Source organism: Urtica dioica, chromosome 3 (assembly GCF_054948205.1).
Source record: "Urtica dioica subsp. dioica isolate 48M chromosome 3, U.dioica_male_clone48M_v1_H2, whole genome shotgun sequence".
Lineage (NCBI taxonomy): Eukaryota > Viridiplantae > Streptophyta > Magnoliopsida > Rosales > Urticaceae > Urtica > Urtica dioica.
Window position 1 is genome coordinate 45,770,489 of NC_142758.1, and position 22,581 is coordinate 45,793,069.

The following is a 22,581-nucleotide window of genomic DNA, read 5'->3' on the forward strand; positions in this document are numbered from 1 at the left end:
GGATATGATAAAATGTCTATTCAACTTGGTGTTGAAGTACATATTTACCCTTATGTCTACTTAATTTTTTTTAGCTATATTTAAATGTTTGTAGTAAAATGAGCTGTACACTTTACATCGACAAATGATTTTTCCGCTATAATTTTTATGTATCAAAATTTTCATTTTTTTCTATTTAGTTCCCCAACCAAAATTTACATAAAATCGAACCACATGTCAATCGTTTGGAACAACTTCTTAGGGGATGTGTCATAAACAACACAAAGGGGGGTGTTTAGGAGATGTGTTCGTAAACGACGCAGTGCTCGGGTTCTTCGGCGCAGAGTGGAGGTGTTGATTTTCGGATATGCACGACGAGACTCTAGATATCAAACATGGTTTTCTCATGGCAAAGCAGCTAAATCTCATTAAACTCATCGTGGAAACAGATTGGCAATTGATGGTCGACGTTCTCTGCCAAGCTCCAACTTTGACAATGTTGATGTGCTTACGGATGACATCCTAGACGTGCATGAACCAAGTTTTGAGCTTAACATTCAATATGTTCCATGTTCTAGTAACTTGATGATAGCTCGCGTCATTGCAGCTAGAGTGTTTAGACGTGACTTTGAATATAATTGATGTGGGGACTATAATTTGTGGTTTCAGCCCCTGACTTTGAAGATGTTTTAACTATGATTGTTCTCTCTCTCTCTCTCTCTCTCTCTCTCTCTCTCTCTCTCTCTCTCTATATATATATATATATATATATATATATATATATATATATCTTAGACTTAGACTTTGTTTCAAACTCGAAAATATGTGAAAGATTTATCTTATCAAATTTCTTGGATATTTCAATTTCCATAAAATTGAACAAATTGTCAATCATTTGCAACAATTTCTTAGGTTTCGTATGAAATTCAAAAAATTTGCGAGTGAAAATATAATATAGGCGGAAAGTAAGCGGAAAAATCAAAATTATGGAAAATAAGGACGAAAAAATAGCAAGAAAACTAACACACGGTCCCCATATATAAAAATATTGATGAATATCATTTTTCTCCAAAATTTTCAAGGAAAATCGAATTTTCTTATTAGCTATACATTTCTTATAGTATTTTCCACTTATTTTCATTTCCCTTTAATTTTCTCTTCATCCAAACAACATAAAGATAATAGAAAGGATTCTATTTTTCTTTCCCTAATATTTTCGGGTTCGAAATAGAACCTTAATCTTTAGCAATCATGAGCATATGGAAAGTAAAACATGGACGGACAGTGTCCAAATTTTTTTCTTGGAATTTGGACAGTCTAGATTCCAAAATAATTAATATGGAAAAGATGGACGGACACTATATTAAATTGAAAAAGTTGGTTGGATCCCATATTAATTTAGATGTCCAGCTTTTTAGAATAATAAATGCTTTTTTTTAAAAAAAAATTATGGGTCATTGGTTTATTACTGTTTGAGATTCAATTGACACAATTTTTTTTACCGTTGGGGGTTTGAAAGATACAAAAAAAAAAAAAAACCCAAATAATTTTCTCTTATAAATACACCTAGAACACCTCTCTCATTCTCTCTCAAATATCGATTTCTCTCTCAAATGTCGATGTCAATTTGAAACTTGGTCCCTTGTCATTTTCATTTGGGTGATTGTAATTTTGATTTAAAACTTTGTCTTTTGTATTTTTCATTTGAAACATTGTCTTTTTTAATTTTCATTTGAACTTTGTATTTCTCATTTAAATTTTTTTTATTTTATTTTTTTATTAATCAAAGTTGTGATGTTATTCATATTATTTCTCATTTGATGCTTATAATTATTATTTTTCGTTTAAGTTTTTAATTTTTGTCATTGTCTTTGTTGATGCGAGAAATCACACCAAAGCAGTCACGACAATTTTAGCAAATAAATGGGTCGATTTAGATTTAGAACTGGGCCTCAAATCTCTGTTGCAAGACCAAATGGAAAAAACTTGAAGGATTTTATATGTTGCAAAATAACAATTAAAAAGGGATTCAATGCAATAGCGAGCTCGGGACTGTATATTATATCGCTGAGAGTAATACAATTGTTATAATCAAGAGATAACAAAAAATGTGAGGGGGGAGAAATCAAAAGTCGTAACGTGTCCCACGTAGGCTTAATTATCTTATATATATATATATATATATATATATATATATATATATATATAGTACTAGAATTGAGGTTGCGAGCTCCGGGTTGACTAGTGACACGTCGTGTGTTAGTTGAAGTTCACTATTGCGTTCCGAGACACCTGTTGGGGGGGGGGGGGGGGGGGGGGGGGGGTGGTTTGCGGATTGTCCAAGCTGGCTGGCCCTATATTTGCGAGTCTTCGAGGATCAGTTATCTCGAACTGATATTTGAATCTTCCTTGGGGCTGACGCTTTTCCTGGGCTTGTTACTACAAATTCGTGGGTTTGGGCCCAACTTCTTTACAGTGGGCCGAATCCCTATCTAGTTATTTCTAGGACGAAGTCTAACATCAACAGTTTTCAAATTTATCCTAAACTACAAAATCTTTTCAAAAAATCCTTTAATATAAGGGAATAATTGTTTACAAAAATATATGGAAATATGAAATTCCATATTCCAGTCAAACTTATCCTGAAATATAAATTTTGGAATCCACAAAAAATTGGAATGAAATCTTCCATTCCATAAAAAGTTGGGAAACCTTTATATGAAGTTGAACAATTTGGATGTCCAAATGCTCAGAGTGGATCTTTAGTTAGAGTTAAAACTGAATTGCATCTTCCTTGGGGCTGACGCTTTTCCTGGGCTTGTTACTACAAATTCGTGGGTTTGGGCCCAACTTCTTTACAGTGGGCCGAATCCCTATCTATTTATTTCTAGGACGAAGTCTAACATCAACAGTTTTCAAATTTATCCTAAACTACAAAATCTTTTCAAAAAATCCTTTAATATAAGGGAATAATTGTTTACAAAAATATATGGAAATATGAAATTCCATATTCCAGTCAAACTTATCCTGAAATATAAATTTTGGAATCCACAAAAAATTGGAATGAAATCTTCCATTCCATAAAAAGTTGGGAAACCTTTATATGAAGTTGAACAATTTGGATGTCCAAATGCTCAGAGTGGATCTTTAGTTAGAGTTAAAACTGAATTGCATCTTCCTTGGGGCTGACGCTTTTCCTGGGCTTGTTACTACAAATTCGTGGGTTTGGGCCCAACTTCTTTACAGTGGGCCGAATCCCTATCTAGTTATTTCTAGGACGAAGTCTAACATCAACAGTTTTCAAATTTATCCTAAACTACAAAATCTTTTCAAAAAATCCTTTAATATAAGGGAATAATTGTTTACAAAAATATATGGAAATATGAAATTCCATATTCCAGTCAAACTTATCCTGAAATATAAATTTTGGAATCCACAAAAAATTGGAATGAAATCTTCCATTCCATAAAAAGTTGGGAAACCTTTATATGAAGTTGAACAATTTGGATGTCCAAATGCTCAGAGTGGATCTTTAGTTAGAGTTAAAACTGAATTGCATCTTCCTTGGGGCTGACGCTTTTCCTGGGCTTGTTACTACAAATTCGTGGGTTTGGGCCCAACTTCTTTACAGTGGGCCGAATCCCTATCTATTTATTTCTAGGACGAAGTCTAACATCAACAGTTTTCAAATTTATCCTAAACTACAAAATCTTTTCAAAAAATCCTTTAATATAAGGGAATAATTGTTTACAAAAATATATGGAAATATGAAATTCCATATTCCAGTCAAACTTATCCTGAAATATAAATTTTGGAATCCACAAAAAATTGGAATGAAATCTTCCATTCCATAAAAAGTTGGGAAACCTTTATATGAAGTTGAACAATTTGGATGTCCAAATGCTCAGAGTGGATCTTTAGTTAGAGTTAAAACTGAATTGCATCTTCCTTGGGGCTGACGCTTTTCCTGGGCTTGTTACTACAAATTCGTGGGTTTGGGCCCAACTTCTTTACAGTGGGCCGAATCCCTATCTAGTTATTTCTAGGACGAAGTCTAACATCAACAGTTTTCAAATTTATCCTAAACTACAAAATCTTTTCAAAAAATCCTTTAATATAAGGGAATAATTGTTTACAAAAATATATGGAAATATGAAATTCCATATTCCAGTCAAACTTATCCTGAAATATAAATTTTGGAATCCACAAAAAATTGGAATGAAATCTTCCATTCCATAAAAAGTTGGGAAACCTTTATATGAAGTTGAACAATTTGGATGTCCAAATGCTCAGAGTGGATCTTTAGTTAGAGTTAAAACTGAATTGCATCTTCCTTGGGGCTGACGCTTTTCCTGGGCTTGTTACTACAAATTCGTGGGTTTGGGCCCAACTTCTTTACAGTGGGCCGAATCCCTATCTATTTATTTCTAGGACGAAGTCTAACATCAACAGTTTTCAAATTTATCCTAAACTACAAAATCTTTTCAAAAAATCCTTTAATATAAGGGAATAATTGTTTACAAAAATATATGGAAATATGAAATTCCATATTCCAGTCAAACTTATCCTGAAATATAAATTTTGGAATCCACAAAAAATTGGAATGAAATCTTCCATTCCATAAAAAGTTGGGAAACCTTTATATGAAGTTGAACAATTTGGATGTCCAAATGCTCAGAGTGGATCTTTAGTTAGAGTTAAAACTGAATTGCATCTTCCTTGGGGCTGACGCTTTTCCTGGGCTTGTTACTACAAATTCGTGGGTTTGGGCCCAACTTCTTTACAGTGGGCCGAATCCCTATCTAGTTATTTCTAGGACGAAGTCTAACATCAACAGTTTTCAAATTTATCCTAAACTACAAAATCTTTTCAAAAAATCCTTTAATATAAGGGAATAATTGTTTACAAAAATATATGGAAATATGAAATTCCATATTCCAGTCAAACTTATCCTGAAATATAAATTTTGGAATCCACAAAAAATTGGAATGAAATCTTCCATTCCATAAAAAGTTGGGAAACCTTTATATGAAGTTGAACAATTTGGATGTCCAAATGCTCAGAGTGGATCTTTAGTTAGAGTTAAAACTGAATTGCATCTTCCTTGGGGCTGACGCTTTTCCTGGGCTTGTTACTACAAATTCGTGGGTTTGGGCCCAACTTCTTTACAGTGGGCCGAATCCCTATCTATTTATTTCTAGGACGAAGTCTAACATCAACAGTTTTCAAATTTATCCTAAACTACAAAATCTTTTCAAAAAATCCTTTAATATAAGGGAATAATTGTTTACAAAAATATATGGAAATATGAAATTCCATATTCCAGTCAAACTTATCCTGAAATATAAATTTTGGAATCCACAAAAAATTGGAATGAAATCTTCCATTCCATAAAAAGTTGGGAAACTTTTATATGAAGTTGAACAATTTGGATGTCCAAATGCTCAGAGTGGATCTTTAGTTAGAGTTAAAACTGAATTGCATAAAATAAAAATTTAGGATATCGAAATGACACACAAATGGAGTTGTTTACCTAACTTTAGACGATTATACCATTAAACATTCCTAAACATCTCGTTTCCTTTAATCTGCCTCATTTCTTTATAAGCATCTATCTCATGAAATTTAGGATATTGTGCAACGTTTTTTTACGATCGCCGGCAAAGTTTTGTTATCCGCTTTGATCTCTAACAACACTTTCAAAAAATATCAAAAAAACATGTAAAATCTATATTTTTTAAGTGACTACGTCATTTATTTATGATTTGTTAGTTTCCAAACTAACTAATGCTAATTTAAAATGCATATTATTTAAAATTGATTTTATTTTAAAATAGTTTAGCTTTAGTCGAGTTTGCCTTAAAACGCTAATTTGTTTTTTCTTTAATCCAATTAAGTATATTGGTGATCTAAAACTAGAACTAGTAAAATTTATCGTTTCTATTTAGAGTTTAGAGCAAAACAGGTATTGGTCGTTTATGTTCGTTAATTTCTCCTCAATTGACCGTACACTTTTTTTTATTTTTTATTTTTTTTTTATAAATTATAAAAGTACACTTCTTATACTTCTACTTTCACAATCGTCCCCTATTTCTAATTTTTTTTTTTTCTGCTTGCGTTCTCACAAGAAAGTGGAAGCCAATGGGTCGAAAGCGAGACAAACCCTACAGCAACAATCACCAAAACCCAAAGCGACGCCGTCCTTTCCAGGCGGCGGCGACGGCGGAGGAGGAAGAAGTGATGGACAGACCGACGGCGAAGGCGGCTCCTCCGCCGGCGCTGGTAGTGATGGGGCTCTCGCCGGAAAGCTCAGTGCTCGACCTAAAGTCCCGCTTCGAAATCTACGGATCTATCTCCCGAATCCGCATCGACCGCGACGGCGTCGGAATCGTCGCATTCCGGACCAGAGACTCCGCCGAGGCCGCCCTCGCCGCCTCTCTCGATCCTTCCTTTGGACTCACCGTTCAGTCTCACAAGGTAATTAGGGTTATTATCACTGAAGCTCGCTCCTTTATTGGGGGTTCGTGGTTCTGAGGAGAATTAGGGTTGTTACTGATAATTTCAGGTACAGGTATTATGGGCTACTGATCCGTTGGCGAAGTGGAGAGAAGGGGTGAAGAAGGGCTCGCCGTCGCCGTCGCCGTCGTCGAAGCTTTTGAGGGCGGAGGTGCCTCTGAGCCGCCATGGGAGGGCCAACAAGCTTTCTTCGTCGGATCCTCGAGAGATCGTTGCTTATGACGACATTTTATAAATTATAATTGATTTTGATGAATGATTATTTGTTTTTCTTTTTTGTTATCCCTCTCTCTCTCTCCCTCTCTCTCTCTCTCTCTCTCTCTCTCTCTCTCTCTCTCTCTCTCTCTCCCTGGGTGTAATTTTTAATTTTTTTAAAAACTGGATGTTGTATAGTTAATTTGTAGTGTTAAATTGGTAAATCAGAGTTTTTTTTTTTTTTGAGTGATTTCTGACTATAAATTGCCACTGTTTGCCTTTAAATTTCCTATTTTGGTTTCCATTAGAGCAAGAGTGTGATTGATTGAGCCTTCTACGTTTTTAGATCTAAATTACTTCACGAGTCCTTTCTCCTCTGGTTCATAAAAAACCCAAAGGAACTATTTTCTTTTTTTGAATGTTTTGACTTTTAAAAGAAATTTGGTTTTTTTTTTTAATCAGAAAAAGAAATTTTGGTTAGTAATGTTATTATTATTTTTTTTTAAAACGTGGTCGGTACCACGGGAGAATATCATTAAAACCCTCACTTAGGTGGCGGAGGAAAACCGTGGTTACATCAAGGCACAAAGTCACTAATAACCTCTCGCATTGCGCATGGAGGGACAATCCCCATCCACCGCGAATCCGAGTTCATTCCGAGAGCATATTTAGCCATGTTATGTGCCGCAACGTTACAAGAGCGGGGTATGAAAGAGATATCAAAATTAGAGAACGCCAACCTTCTAACCTTAATGTCTTCCAAAATCGTGTCGAACTCCGTAGCCGGTGTAGAATCTCTTTTAATTGCTAGAACCACTTCAAGGCAATCGGAGTGCACCGTAATCCGGGAAAAGCCGAGCTCCGACGCCAACCGCAGCCCTCCAAGCACCGCGTAGGCCTCCACAAGGGAAGGGAAAAACCCGAAATTTCTCACCAAAATCTCCGAGGCAATGACCCATCCGCGGTGGTCGCGAAGGATACACCCCGTGCCGAAACTTCCCCTAGCCGAGTTAAGGACCGCATCAACACAAATATTCACCGTTCGGGGCTGAGGGGGCTACCACCGTTCGGTCGTTTGCGAGCGAGGCGAGGGCCAAGATGGACGGGTCACATTGGCAACCCGAAAGTCCTCGAGGAAATTTCCAGCCCATTCCACCATATCCTTCGCATTCCACTCGGCATGACCGGCCACCGCGTTGTTCCTATGATTCCACAACTCCCAAACCAAAACCACAAATAATTCCAAGTTACTAACCTCGAAATTCTCCATGATTCCGATAAAGATCGAAGTGGCGTCTTCTCCCCGGATATCCTTGACAAAGTCAAAGAAACAAGTGACCTCCCAAACTTTACGGACCCTTCGGCAGCCCCATAGGCTATGCGTGACCGTTTCCGGTCCTCCGAAGCACCTCGAGCAGCGGTCATTATCGGTAATCTTCTTCCGAAAAAGGTTCGCCAAAGTCGGAATCCACCCTTTGCACACCTACAAAGCAAAGAGCTTGATTTTGGGTGGGAGTGAGAGCTTCCAAAGGGTTTTCCACCATCTCGCGGTAACACACGGGGAGGACGGAGAGGCACGGGCAAGGGAAGTCATGGCGACGCGATAGCCACTCTTGACCGAGTACTCGCCGTCGAGGGAGAAATGCCATCGAAGTTTGTCGGGAATCCCATCTTCACTCACCGGGATGGCGAGGATATCCTTCGCGTCTTCGTCTTCAAACATGGCTCGGACCAAGGCTTCATTCCATTCACCGCCATTATGCTTGAGTTCCGCCACACGCATATCCTCCGGTATAAGATACCCATCGGGTAGCGCGGTGTTATGGGTCCGGGGAATCCAACGATCTCCCATTACGTGCACCGATTCCCCATCTCCGATTCTCCATCTCGAACCCCTCACGATAAGATCTTTACCCCACATCAAGCTCCGCCAAATAGAGGACCCATTCGTCTTACAATCGGCGTCAAGGATGTTCCCGTCGGGGTAGTAGCTCGCGCGGAAGACTCTCTCGACAAGGCTGCCCTCATTACGCACAAGCCTCCAAACGTGTTTAGCGACGAGGGCTTGATTGAACCGTTCCAAGTCCCGGAATCCCAACCCTCCATCCTCTTTGTGAGCCGTCAAATCTTCCCACTTGTACCAATGGATCTTCTTCTCGTTCTCTTTACTCCCCCAACAAAATTTTGCTATGATCTTGTGAATGTCTTTAATGAGCGTCTTTGGAAGACGGAAACAACTAGCCACGTACCCGGGGATTGCTTGAAGGACCGTCTTGACGAGGACCTCGCGACCGGAATGAGAAAACCAAATCCCCCTCCAAGATTGAAGCTTTTCCCAAATCCGCTCCCGAATGAACGCGAACAACTCACACTTCCTTCGGCCCGAGAAGGTGGGCAGCCCGAGGTACTTCTTGTGGTGCGGGGTGATCGAGACTCCGAGACTATCGGCCACCAACGCTTTAGTAACCTCCGGAACGGAGTTACCAAAGCACACATCGGATTTCGCCAAGTTGATGGCTTGACCCGAGGCCACGACATAAGTCGAGAGGCACCGGTTCACCTCTTCACTCTCCTCGACGCTAGCTTGAAAGAAGATGAGACTATCGTCGGCGAAAAGCAAATGCGAGACCCGAAGGTTCCCTCTTCCGAATCTAACCCCATTGATGAGACCCCTTCTTTCCTTTTCCATGAGAAGGCGAGAGAGACCTTCGGCACAAAAAAAGATTCACCTCATTGCAAAGAGGGCAGCCTTCACCTCATTGTCGTCGAAGGGACAAAGAAGGATTTCGTTCATAGCCAAGGTGACTTTCGGCTCAACACCGGCAAGGGCCGTGTCAATGGTATCCAACCCGGGCCTAGAAGAGCGAAAGATACCCTCAAAATACCTCGAGATCACCTTATCGCACTCCGGGTCTCCCTCCCTCCACACCCCAACGTCATCAAAAAGCCCCCGGATAGTGTTCCTTCTCTTCCGTGTAGTCGCCTTACGGTGGAAAAGTTTCGAGTTCTTATCCCCGCTCTTCATCCACGCCATCCTACTTCTTTGCCGCCAATAAATCTCATCCTTCTCGATGAGCCCATCGAGGATTCTTTGCTCGCATCCGAGGTCTCCCCGACTCCCTTCAGCCCTTCTGTCCCCGGCCCGCTCAACGATGATTTTTTGCCTCTCAATCTTCGACTTGAGCTCCGCCTTCTTACCCGAGTTCCACCGAGCAAGACCTCTCCGACATCTCTTAAGCGAATCAAGAAAAGAGGAGAGTCACATTCCTCCTCACACCAAGCTTCTTCGAAAAAGAATCTCCTAGGCTTGCTCGGATTGGGTCTCTCTTTCGCACCATCGGACGCAAGGAGGAGCGGCCGATGATCCGAACTCCAATACTTAAGGTGAAAAACCTTCGCCAACGGAAAAATCGTCGTCCACTCCGGATTGGCCAAGCACCTATCAATTCTTTCCTCAACACTATCCGTGGAAGAGCTTCGGCGCCACGTAAACTCCGCCCCCTCAAAGCCCAGATCTTCCAGCTCGCAATCTTCCAAAAGGTGACGGAAGGACTCAAGGAGATGAGGGTCCCGAGTCCTTCCGTCGCTGAGCTCCTTGTTCTCGAGTACTTCGTTTAGGTCTCCTCCGATAATCCAAGGCCCGGGGTGAGTGGCCAAGACCCTTCGGACAAGATCCCACGACCACTTCCGATTAGCCGCCACCGGGTCGCCGTAGATACCCAAGAACCTCCACATCCGCTCTTCCTCATCCCGAACTCCTCCCTCAATATGGAATTGAGAGAAAGATCCCAGCGAGAAACGGATCGTATCTCTCCACATGAGCATTAGTCCCCCACTGAGCCCCACCCGATCAACCGCGAAACAGTTCTCAAAACCCAACAAAATGCGAACTCGTTCAGCCGAACTACTCTTAAGTTTAGTTTCCGAAAGAAAAATCATATCGGGCTTATACTTTTGAGAGTGCGACTGAAGAGCCCGCCTCGTCCCGGGGTTTCCCAACCCCTGGACGTTTCAACAAAGGGTAATCATTGCTCCCGGCGGCCCTCGTCACTGCGGGGCGCCGCTTCAATCATCGATGAGTTCGCAGCCAAATCCGAAGATGCAGAAACGGCTGAAACGAGAGACGTGTTCGAGGCTTGGCAACTTAGCTCCTGTGGCAGCCTCAAGGAAGAAACATGAGCCCTTTTCTCAGACGACCCGAGAACTTCGGCATGTAGACCCTCCTCCGCGTCCAAGAGCTGCCCCCCACGTCTCCTGGCCATCTTAGCGGTATTACCTTCCTCCGCGATCCTCAGACCCTCACTCGAGCCTATATCCGACAAGGTTTTCTCCCCCGAGCAAGGTATAGCCGAGAGGTGTCGGGCCCTTTTTCTTCCAAGAACCCCGAGACTCAGCTATGACGCAAACCATCGTCGATTCTCCCCTTCGTTCTTCATTCTGAGGCGTGGACCGGCTGTTAACACGAGGCCCCGATGAGACGTTATTTTGGACCGGCCCCAACTCTCTCTCTGAAGCAGTGAAAGTGAATCCACTCGCATTTTCTTCCTCCACGAAGGTTTGACGCTTCGTCTCGACCGCGTCCCGTGGTGTCTTCTCAGCCGTCAGTTCACCCCTCTCCGCCGTGCCATGGAGGGCGTTCGCCGACGCTCCAGGGGTGGCGAGTCTAGTAGTCCCGCTCGCTGGGTATGACTCAGAAGGTTGAGGCAACAAATCAGCATTAGGTCTGGGGATCCTCGTCACCACCCCAATTCCTTGGCTGTTTGGCTGGTTCGGGTTCACCAACACAGGCCCACGGTTAGGTGCTTTTAGGCCCAATTCTTCAGCCCAAGAATACTTAATTTTTTGGTCCGGTCCAACAGGCTTAGTAGTGAGGTCCCTCATCTTTTCTTTAATTTTCGCACCTATTTGTCGTTTCCCCAAAGCGGTCGTTTTCTTCCTCATCTTGTTCTCGTCACTCCCTTCTTGGAAACCACCGCTGACGACTTTGGGGATTCCCGAGTTGTCGGAACTCGAGGCCTCCTTGGAGCCTACTTGTCCAACCCCGTCGATAGGTCCCCTCTACGTTTCTCTTCCAGGATCGGGTGAAAGAGAGGCTCTCTGTTCCCGAGGCGTGGGCCCAGGTGGATGAGCGAGAAAGGGTTCTTTTCCAAGAGATTGATTCGCTGCTGGAGTCTTAGCCGCATCGGACTCGGATTGAGGGCCAGCCGCGTCGGAATCGGGGGGGGGGGGGGGGGGGTGCTCCATCTGAGGAGTCACATGTCTATTTCCCGGTGGATCGGTCGACGCCGAGTGAGCACCCTGTTTCTTGCTGCCTTCCTCCGCGGCCCGACTCTTATCCTCCCCCTTCCTCTTGCTGGATTTGTCTGACGCAGGGATCCTGAACACCGGCGACGCAAGCCGATTCGGAGCCACGCCGGCCAAGAAGTTTCCATAGCCAAACCCTTGCAGTGGTTTCTCTTTCGGAGCCCCACTGATATCACACCCATCCCACTGGTGTCCGATGACTCCACAATGGAAACACAGTAGAGGTAGTCGTTCGTACTTCACTTCACACCAAAACTTCTCTGCCTTGGCCCCTGGTTGGACAAAGAACCCCCGTCGAAGGGGTTTTGAAATATCGATGACAATACGAGCCCTTATAAAACTGTCTCTGATTCTGCCCTGTCTATCTGTATCCACCTTGATGACTTTCCCGATCCTCCCCCCAAGAGTTTCACCGAGTTTAGCCGATGTCACAATGAGTGAGGCCGTGAATCTGAGTCCAAAACTTCGTGCAAAGGGGAGGTTTCGTACCATCCACGCCATCGACCACCGGATCCGATAGGCTGAGCAGAGCCTTGTCAAAAAGCCATGGTTCGTTATCGAGAACCTTCTTCTTCTCCATTGCACAACCAAAGCTGAATTTAAGGGCCGAATCCTGGATTTCGGTCACTTTCAGTCCCTTCTTTACATTCCACAGGTTCCCGATGACTTTTTTCAAAGCCCTTAAGTTGTAGGGCTTGTCGGTCATGAGTTTTCCGGTAAAAATAAATTCCGCCGCAGACTTCCCTTCTTCCAGGTCATCTTCTTCCAGCGCCACCACCTCAACTTCGTCTTCTATCACATTGAGGTGTTTCCATTTGCTACATAAATCGTCCATACCTTACGGAGAAGGTGAAGTCCACAAAGGAAACTCTGAAGAAACCAAACGAAACTCGGAGAGAATAGAATTCAAAATTTGTAACGGTTAGTAATGTTATTTTAAAGGAACAATATTCTTTTTTGAATTTACATCAAAACTTTTGACATTGTATTTTAAAAGAAATTTTGTTTAGTAATTGAAATCCACTTCCAAGACTTACTCCCATACGGTTGACTCCTCTCACAGCTTCTCCATATCTCCAATTTGAGTTTAGTTCCATTCCGGCTTTATCAGAATTCTAAACCCAACTGAAACAGCTATTCCGAATAGTACCGATAGCCAAACCGGAACGGAACAATATATTCCAGTTAGTTCCGGAATAAAAAATATTTAAAACTAAACTTATACTCTGATATTAAAAAATTACAAAAATTCAAAACAATACCAAATTAGGACCAACATTTTATGTTCCGCTAGCATTAAGACCAATATTTTACTCTATTCCTTTTATTTCGTCATTGCATGATTTTATGGTCTTCTAATAATACTGTTTGATAACCAATGTATGACATGGTGAATATATAAACCAAAGGGAAGAAAATATCGTAGTAGAGTGTCTAGATAAAAAAAAAAAATACTATATTTAAAGTTGAAACTATCCCACATTAGAAAGGAAACACCAAGCCATTAATTTCAATGCATATAAAAATAAATCTTGGCTTAAAACATCGGTTATCCATTAAACTTTATATACCAACATTTTATGATGCACGCCAAGAGGACCAATTTTTTTTTTGTTCAATCTAAACTAACCCACATTGGAAAAGATATTAGAGATCAAATATTTCATAAAGTGTCGTTTATGTCTATTAAACGATAAGCACGATATGTTGTTTTTCTTTTATTAGTTTCATTGTATTTTCCTTTATTTCCTTAATGTTTCATGGCTATATAAAGCCTTATACTTGTACTTTTCTCATTAGATTGGAATAAACATTTTCACTCTCAATCATTCAAGATGAGAGTTAGTTTTTCCCCAATTCTCAAATCCAATTTCTATCTACCCTAACCTATAAATGTAATATGGTATCAGAGGAAATTCCGCATTCGATTTTCTAGGTTGGAGAAATCCACTTCGTCATCCCCGATTCCTCGACGATCGGAATAGATCTCCGACGACAAGCTCGGTGGAATTTCACGAAGGTCAATTTCATTTTACCTCTGAATATTGAGCGCCTCTTCTTCTCGATTTCAAGTTCTTCTCTTCATCGCTTCATCGACGGAAAAGCTTCATCGACGGAGACGCATCGGACATTCGGAGTGATTTTTATCAAGATTCATCACCGGTGATTTCAAGCCGTGTCATTCATCAAGAATCTTCTTCCGGCGAGTCCCGCCGTGTCGACATTCAAGATCCTCTCCGGCGAGTCCCGCCGTGTCAAAGTTACAAGATCTATTTTCGGCAAGTCCCGCCGTGTCAAAGTTTCAAGATCTATTTCCGGCGAGTCCCGCCGTGCCACGGCCAACAATGTTCCCTTCTCTGGCGAGTCCCGCCGTGTCAAGGCTTCAAGATCGTCTTCCGGCAAGCCCCGCCATGATTTATTTCCAACCTCTCCAGCGAAGCCACGACAATCCGTTGCCAATATCAAGATGAGAGCTGCAACAAAGATTGGATCTTTGAAAGTGCTGCAACGTCCTCTTCTTCTTCATGAGACGATCTCGCTCTCGGCTCCAAACCCCATCATCTCCGGCGCTCCTCTTCTTCACCTTATTTCTCAAACTCAAACCATGCAAATTTCAACTCCAATCTTCTCTGTTTCTCTCCATCCCCAAACCGAGAAACCCATTTCTTTTTCCTCGTTTATTTCTTCTTTCCCCAATCTTTCATCGCCAATGCAATTTCTCGTCCCTCTCTGCGGTCTCCGAACTGACTTTGTCTCCTCTGATTATTCCCCGGAGCAGCGATAAATGATTATTTTGCAATCCTCTTCCCAATCTTTGACTTCTCTCTCTGCCCATGCGGAGTCAAATCCTCTGATGATTTCCAGGCGAACTTCATGCCCTATCGCCGGAAATCGCTTCGAATCTCTGGCTTCTCCCACAGAAGCTTTCGCCAGAGAAAATGGGTGTCGGTTCCCCGGTCGATTTCCTCCGACGTTTCCTAAAACCCTAACTTGTCCGTCAAGGTGTCGAAGCCGGCCATCCACGGCTCCAAGCGCTTCGCCGTCAGTCAGCTCTCGGAGGAAAGGGAGTTTCACGCCGGAGAGATTCTGGGCGAGCCGAAGATACCGGCAGGCTCGAACTTCGCCAGATTTGAGGAAGACCCGATTATGGACAAGCTCCGAACACAGCTGGGCGTGATTCACTCCAACCCTTCGCCGCCGCTGAACCAGAACGTCGTGGGTCTGTTCATGTTCTTCTTCTTCGTGGGCGTGGTGTTTGACAAGGTGTGGACTTGGAGGAAGAGAGGGAAGTCAGCGAATGAGGCTAGGGCGGTCGGGACGGCGTGGTCTCTTCACTATGACGCTCAGTCTCGCAATTAGTGTGAGCTGTGCTAACACTGATGGAAATATTGTTCTCGAGGCACTGATATTAATCTCGGCGGATTGGTGTTTGGTTGCGGGTGATTGGATGCCAAGAAAGCTATGTTCTGCAATTCTGTTCTTCTTAGCGCACCCAAAGTGTTTGACAAAATGCCTCTGATAAATTTTTCTCAAAACAAGATCGGCTCTTCACAAAGTCAATTCATTTTTTCATTCAAAACGAGGTCTTCTCCGATATCCAAGTTCAATCCAAGATGAACTTTCGGGAAAGTTCATCTTGCGGGGGTGTATTACAGATCAAATATTTCATAAAGTGTTGTTTATGTCTATTAAACGATAAGCACGATATGTTGTTTTTCTTTTATTAGTTTCATTGTATTTTCCTTTATTTCCTTAATGTTTCATGGCACGATATGTCTATTAAACGATAAGCACGATATGAATACATATTTGTTAAATATATTCCAGTGTAAAAATTTGAGATGCTAATAATAAAAAAAGATACTTAAAATAGAAAAAAATGAACTTGTTAATGTTGTTTGTCTCATAATTAACCTCTTGTAGGGCACGGACTAAGTCCTTGGCGTGAGTGATATGACGTTCAAATACATATTAGTGAAAAATGTTTTAGCGTAAAAATTTGAAAAGTTGATAAGATGAAAGAGTTTAAAGTACAATATACTAAAAATATAATAAAATAAGTCAATTGTATTTTAGCCAACGTTTAAAAAACAATTCACAAATAATTACTTTGTACCTATTCTCTCTCTCTCGCTCTCTCACAAAGATATAAAGCTTTCATTTTCAGTTCTATTAATTCAAGCTATTGTCTTACTTAACTCCATGCCTCACTCTCACAAAGAAGTTAAATATGATACCAATATGGTCATACAACTACAACAAACATATGCTTGCCCTAAAATAAAAACATATGCTTTTGTACATAAAAGTATATTGTTATAACTAATTAACGACTTCTTGTTGTTTAATTAGCCACAACTTAGCCCGTTTTGCTGTAACTCAGAGATCTAATTCGAGATCATCTATCCTCGACTAGTTGCCACTAAGTATTAGGTCATAACCTAACTCACCTGGGTTTTCTTCTTCTTTTTCTTCTTCTCTGACCCACACTTGAGCTCCACGCCGCTGATCCTCCCCCGATATTGTGGTCCGCCGACCCATACTAAAACCATAATTGATGTGAGCAGTGACAGATCTAGGTGGGGGCCAGGGTGGGCCAATGCCCCCCCTCAATTTTTGAAAATTATTTTTTTAACCCCAAATTTTTATATTTTTTATAATTTTACCTCTAAATTTTATTAATAATTATGTTTTTGACCCAAATTTGTAAGTTTTTTTTCAATAATGCACCTCCTAAAAAATATTTCTCAAATTTGCCCCCCTTGATTGAAATCCTGGATCCGTCACTGGATGTGAGCTTTTGTTTATCCGCGACAAGTGTCAAGGCTAAACTTAGTAAATATTAGTGTATATTGAAATCACTCTTGACAAATACATTCTGGCTAAAACCGATAAAAATTTTACTCTTAGATATAAAGAATTTGAGATAAAATCTGAGAAAAGCAACACTTGCAGTGAAGAGAGCTAGTTTGGCAGAGGTAGAAGCCTTAGTAGGTTGAACAATAAGGGCCATAGATTATCCGATAAAAAAAAAAATAGGGCCTTAGAGGTAAGAGCCAAAGTAAGAGCCTTTTTTTTTGCTAGAAAAAGAAAAGAGTAAATATATGGACATACCATACAACTTTTTCAACAACGAATACCTGTTAGATTTTAGAAACCTCAAAGGTGACAAGGTTTTCCTAGGAATCATTTAGCCAACAAATTATGGTTGATATGGACCGGGTTGGACGAGAGCTTGTACCGGTTCTTCTCGATTTGATATACCGAGTTGGGGTCGAGTTTGGAATGCTGTGATGAATTTCTCATAAGAGCATGGCTGGTTCTGGAAACAATTTGACATGTGCTTTTCTGGTTCCTTTGGAGACGAAGATGCGTTGATAAGGAAGTTAAACTCACGGATTCGAGATCACTGCGAGCTGGCGAGAAAAATGGTGGCTCTGCTTGTAATCGAGGATTGCGCGTAATCATGCTTACAGGCAAATTCACTAGGAACTTAATATGGATTTTTTATATATATATATAAATATTACTAAATTTATATCAATGTACCAAAATCAATTAAATCTCAAAATTTGACAATTCTATTATTAAATAAGTTGTGCAAAGACTATAATATACTTCATAATTTCGCGATATATTTTAAAGTTTCGTTACAGATAGATCACAAAATAAGAAAACAATCACGAAATGATATTTTAGTAAGAAAACAATTATCTCTCGGGATTTTAGTAATAAAACTGTTAAATTTTAAATTTTAGTTAATTTTTTGAGTTTAAATCTCAACTTAAAATTCTAGGTTTTTGCTATATAGCTAACTAGCCAATAACAAACTTAACTTTTGCTAAATAGACAAGGTTTTATTAATTTTGCAGAATAGCCATTAACAGAAATTGATGATGATCAAATATCCAAAATACCATTCATTAAAAATTTCAGAATTCATCGAAAATATCCATGGATTTCATCGGAAAACATCTTAATTCATCGAAAATCCTCTGAAAAAAAATCCCAAATCAATCGAAATAATCAAATAATCAATAATAATCACTATTGAAACTATCATACAACAAGCAAAATGAAAATCTTACATTTTTATCATTTTGAGTGTCGGAAGCTTAAATCCGGAAGAAGAGTGCGAAAACGTTGAACATCGGAAGAACCTTGTTGGAGCTCGTCGGAATCACTCGGATTAGGTCGAATTTCGTCGGAGCACGTTGGGCAGATTTGGGCGGACTTGTTGTGAGAGAGAAAGAGAGATGAAGAGTGAAAGAGACGTGAGAAGGAAAGAAAGTGGAAAGAATTGAGGGATATTTTTGTTCGAATTTGAAAGAGAATGGAAAGAATGGACGAATATTTTTGTCCAAATTTAAATAAAAAATTTAACTTTGAATATTTTTAAATTAGTCTCCTTTTTTTTTTCTTTTTTTTTTTAAGGTCTTACCAAATGAAATTTCTCTGCTCAAATTTACACACGTTCCTTTCTTTTGGCAACAAAAGATTAACCACTCCAATTTCAGTGCCAAGAAAACTGAAAATCTGTGTATTCGTAGATGGAAGTGAAGGAAGAAGAAGAGATATGGAGTTGGGGAGCAGGAACAGACGGTCAACTCGGCTCAGACTCCCTCCAAGACTCCCACTTTCCTCATCTCCTCCGCCTCTCCGCCGCCGTGGGACCCATCTCCTCCCTCGCCTGCGGCGGCGCTCACGTTCTCGCCCTCACTTCCGGTACCACCTCTCTCTCTCTCTCTCCATTTATAGAAGAATGTCAATTTTAAAGCTTTTTTGGCTTTGAAGGAGGGAAGGTACTGAGTTGGGGACGAGGCGGGTCGGGTCAGCTCGGCCACGGCGAGCCAGTGAGTAAAACCCCAACTCCGAAGCTCGTAACCCATCTTGAATCCTTCTCCATATCTCAGCTCTCTGCTGGCTGGAACCACTCTGGCTTTGTCTCTGGTAATTTTTTAATTTTTTTTTTCCTTTGATTTCTTTGAAGACTAATGACAGACGATTTTTTTTTTTTTTTTTTTCGGTAGCTGATGGGTCTGTGTTTACCTGCGGGGACGGTTCGTTTGGTCAACTAGGGCACGGAGATCACGTATCGCATTTCTCTCCGGTCAAACTCTCTTACTTTTCCGGCGAACAAGTCCAGCAGATCGCCTGCGGTTTGCGACACTCGCTCGTCCTCTTGAAAGGTGATTAATTGCTCGTAGTTATAAATGGGTTAGGAATTGAGATATTGAAGATGTTATAATAATAATAGGAGATAGTTTGGGTTTTAAATAAAGAAGAATGCTTTCAAGTTAAGTCAGCTTATAAATAACAAGGATTAGTAGAGATTAATAAACAGAATCATGAAAAAAGATTGTAAAAGAATTGTTTTGGAAGGCAAAGTTCAGAGCTTTTCTGGCTAATATCACGTTTTTCTATTTTATCAATCTGAGACAGGTCAACCGAGCGATCAAGTTTATGCATTTGGGTCGGGAAAACGCGGTCAACTTGGTATCTCTCGGGAAAAGATTAGTTCGGTAAACCTTCCTCGCTCTGTTGGCGGATTCGAAGGCATCAAAGTCGTTGGAGTCTCTGCGAACGGGGATCATAGTGCCGCATTATCTTGTGAGTGAGTCTTAGCTCGGTCAACCTTTCGGCTTCGTTGAGTCTCTCATCTTCATAGAACTCGAAATCAATTTACATGTATTTTTTTTTTGTTCTATCTATTTAGCTGACGGGGAATTCTACACTTGGGGAAGAGGGTTTCCGGGAATTTCGGACACTCGTTGCCCAATACGTTTACTTTCATCATCGAATAGATTCACCAAAGCTACTCTCGGATGGAATCATGCTCTCATGTTGACCGGTTTGGCTTTGTGTTGCTTAGCCAACTCTCCGATCAATGTTATGGACTCTGATATACTTTTTGTGTGTGAATTAGGCGACGGAGAAGCTTTCGTGCTTGGAGGAATCCACCACGGAGTCCTTAGCGATCCCGAGAAACTGAGCTTGTCCAAACACTCGCCAGGTAAACCCTAGAAATTCGATTACGATGGGAAAAATGTCAATCACAGACTCCACGGCGCTTTGAGATATCAACAGAATCGAAAAAAAAATTATAAAAATAAAGAACACACACCCTGATTCGACTTGAAAGCCTTCATCAAACAAAAGACTAATCTGAATAGGATTCACTACAATTACAAGCTTCAAGAACTTATCCGCTTAACAAAACTCATTTAATAGGTTCGGAGAAAGGTGTGTTGCGAGAAGTCCTGGGTTTAGAAGGGAGAAAAGTTGTGGATATCGCAGCCGGAGCTGAACACTCTGCTCTCGTGACAGGCATGATATTCCATCGTTCGCCATTATGATTCAAATATATACATATATATATATAGATAAAATAATTATAAATATTATAACTTACAACAGAGGATGGAGCGATTATGACATGGGGTTGGGGCGAGCATGGTCAGCTTGGTTTAGGAAACACACTCGATCAAATACAGCCTCGGGAGGTAAGCCTTGGCCATGAACTTCGAAGCCAATGTTCCGATACAAAGGTTTATTGTGGTAGTGGATTCACTATTGTCACAAGAACTCCAAAGATTGATCCTTGTTAAGCATTCGTTTAGAATCTGTAACAACAGTAAAAAGGACGAGCACAAGTATAGTATGATCCTTGGTTAGCGATTTACGACATCGTCTGGTGATTTCCAACGCATGTGGACAGAAGATTGGTTTCTTCTCCCACTTCAGGCGACCACGCTAGTGCTATGACTCGGGTTCTTGATTTTCTCTTCAAGCAAGTTTGTGAATCAGAAAAGCAAAAGAAAGTAGAAGAAGAAAAAAAGTTGACAAAACCTTGTGTGCTTGTATTGTCTTTAAAGAAAGTAATAAATTTGAAAAAATATTCGTATATTTTTTTATAATGAGAAACAGTTAAAATACTCGGTTTCAGTAGTATCAGAGATACAAGCTAGTGGTTTAGAGAACAAAAGTGTTTCTTATAGCGGAGGCTTTAATCGCATCAAGTATGGAATGAGCTACGGAATTACAAATGCGACTAGTAAACTCCCAAGTTCTGAGCTTGAATGGGAATGTCGGTAGATCTGTTTTGCAGTCAGATTCTATATCGGGAGATGGACGAAACTAGGAGTAATTTGTTGGATAAAAATGAAAAATTTATTATACTAGGACTTTTTAGTTACGAGTTTGTCAAGATTTAGTGATAAGCTTTTTCATATTTATAGGAATAGGTAAATTGTCTCCAAAAGAGTTTAGTGCTAATTGGTAATAAGTAATAGTAATTTCAATACTTTTGACCAAAATATAGTTTTGGACACTATTAGTAGTGCCCAATGTGCAATTATGATTTGGCCTTTTATTTAAAATTTTCATAGCTTTTTATCCTTTACTTGTTTTCTCCCACGATTAATTTTCTTCCCAAATCCCTCGACCCTCTCTCCAACTGAACCCAAGTCTTCTGTGAAAAAAAAAACTAAACCTAAATCTCTCCACTTCACCAAAATTTGTCGCCGACAATGGTCAGAGAAGAGGTTCGCTGCCAAGACTCTCACTGTGGTGGTCATCGACTCCTTCGGATGCTTCTGGGAGAAGCACCATTACCCTCCTCCTCCGCTGACGGAGCTCACCGCCGCCAACGGCTCAGATTTGATTGGCGGAGTTCCTCGGTCTCCTTGCCGGCACGTCGACGCCGCTTCGAAGAACTCTGAACCCTGGAATCCTTATGCGCTAATTTTGTTGCTTTTGCTGTCATGGTTTTGTAGAGTTTGATGATGTAAATGAGAAATTACTCACACGTTATGCATATGATAAGTAAATCTTATGCTTATGCTTAATCAGAGTTCATTTATCATTGCAATCAGAGTTGTTTGCATCTAGTCTAGGTATATAATTGCATATATGTATAGACATGTCTACAATTAAAGATATTGTATACATATACAATGGCATCGTTTGGTATAGCTTTGTTTTTAAAAAAAGTGCTTTTAGATTCAGTTTTTGAAAAAAACTGTTTTTTTCAAAAACTGACAAAATGTTTGGTAAACTGTTTATAAAACAGTTGTTGCTGATAACAAAAACTGATTTAGCGTTTGGTAAAATAAATATATTATACTAAAAAGACTAAAATAGACATAAAATAAATATTTAACAGTGCTATGGATAATCACGTGAGGATATTAAAGTAATTTTATATCAGATACAAAAACGCTTTTTCTAAAAGCTGTTAAGATTCTTAGCTTTTGTGACTCATGTACAATTTTTAAAATCGTTTTTGAAATTTTTTTTAAAAACTGTTTTACCAAACAGTAAGATTGCAGTTTGGTTTTGCTAACAGCAAAAACAGGGTTAAAAAAGCTGTGTCAAACACGCCCAATAAAAGAAACTGTAGGTATATGTCTACAATTATAGAATATTGTAGATGTACATGTCTATAATCATCAAAATTGTAGACATACATGTCTACAATTATAATTTTTTTTTTAATTTTATAATAGTATTTTAATCTTTGATTTGTAAATATACATGTCTACAATTACAAATATTTATAGACATGTATATCTTCAGCTTTTTAAA

At 40.3% G+C, this 22,581-nt stretch overlaps 4 protein-coding genes across 6 annotated transcripts; 2 read left to right on the plus strand and 2 right to left on the minus strand.

Annotated features, from left to right (window-relative positions):
* The first annotated feature begins 6,063 nt into the window (after positions 1 to 6,063).
* On the plus strand, positions 6,064 to 6,997 carry LOC149403118 (homeobox leucine zipper protein). 2 transcript variants are annotated; one of them, XM_089609936.1, is made up of 2 exons: positions 6,064 to 6,456; positions 6,545 to 6,997. In XM_089609936.1, exons 1-2 carry the CDS (start codon positions 6,121 to 6,123, stop codon positions 6,728 to 6,730), a joined length of 522 nt encoding a protein of 173 aa, XP_089466062.1. In that variant the 5' UTR covers positions 6,064 to 6,120; the 3' UTR covers positions 6,731 to 6,997. The 2 variants fall into 2 exon arrangements, with proteins under 2 accessions (XP_089466062.1, XP_089466063.1); XM_089609937.1 differs by having other exon boundaries at positions 6,551 to 6,997.
* Positions 6,998 to 7,267: 270 nt separating this feature from the next.
* LOC149403119 (uncharacterized) lies at positions 7,268 to 8,115 on the minus strand. The gene is made up of 3 exons (XM_089608635.1): positions 7,946 to 8,115; positions 7,755 to 7,892; positions 7,268 to 7,691 (listed from the first exon to the last, which is right to left on the minus strand). The coding sequence occupies exons 1-3, from the start codon at positions 8,113 to 8,115 to the stop codon at positions 7,268 to 7,270; spliced, it is 732 nt and encodes a 243-aa protein (XP_089464761.1).
* A 1,300-nt stretch (positions 8,116 to 9,415) lies between these two features.
* LOC149403120 (uncharacterized) lies at positions 9,416 to 10,629 on the minus strand. Its single transcript, XM_089608637.1, has 2 exons — positions 10,084 to 10,629; positions 9,416 to 9,922 (listed from the first exon to the last, which is right to left on the minus strand). Exons 1-2 carry the CDS (start codon positions 10,627 to 10,629, stop codon positions 9,416 to 9,418), a joined length of 1,053 nt encoding a protein of 350 aa, XP_089464763.1.
* Positions 10,630 to 18,428: 7,799 nt separating this feature from the next.
* Positions 18,429 to 20,930, plus strand: LOC149403121 (Regulator of chromosome condensation (RCC1) family protein). 2 transcript variants are annotated; one of them, XM_089609935.1, is made up of 9 exons: positions 18,429 to 18,720; positions 18,790 to 18,945; positions 19,026 to 19,184; positions 19,438 to 19,605; positions 19,712 to 19,846; positions 19,922 to 20,008; positions 20,227 to 20,322; positions 20,413 to 20,498; positions 20,616 to 20,930. In XM_089609935.1, exons 1-9 carry the CDS (start codon positions 18,546 to 18,548, stop codon positions 20,622 to 20,624), a joined length of 1,071 nt encoding a protein of 356 aa, XP_089466061.1. In that variant the 5' UTR covers positions 18,429 to 18,545; the 3' UTR covers positions 20,625 to 20,930. The 2 variants fall into 2 exon arrangements, with proteins under 2 accessions (XP_089466061.1, XP_089466060.1); XM_089609934.1 differs by having other exon boundaries at positions 20,413 to 20,930.
* Positions 20,931 to 22,581: the final 1,651 nt, after the last annotated feature.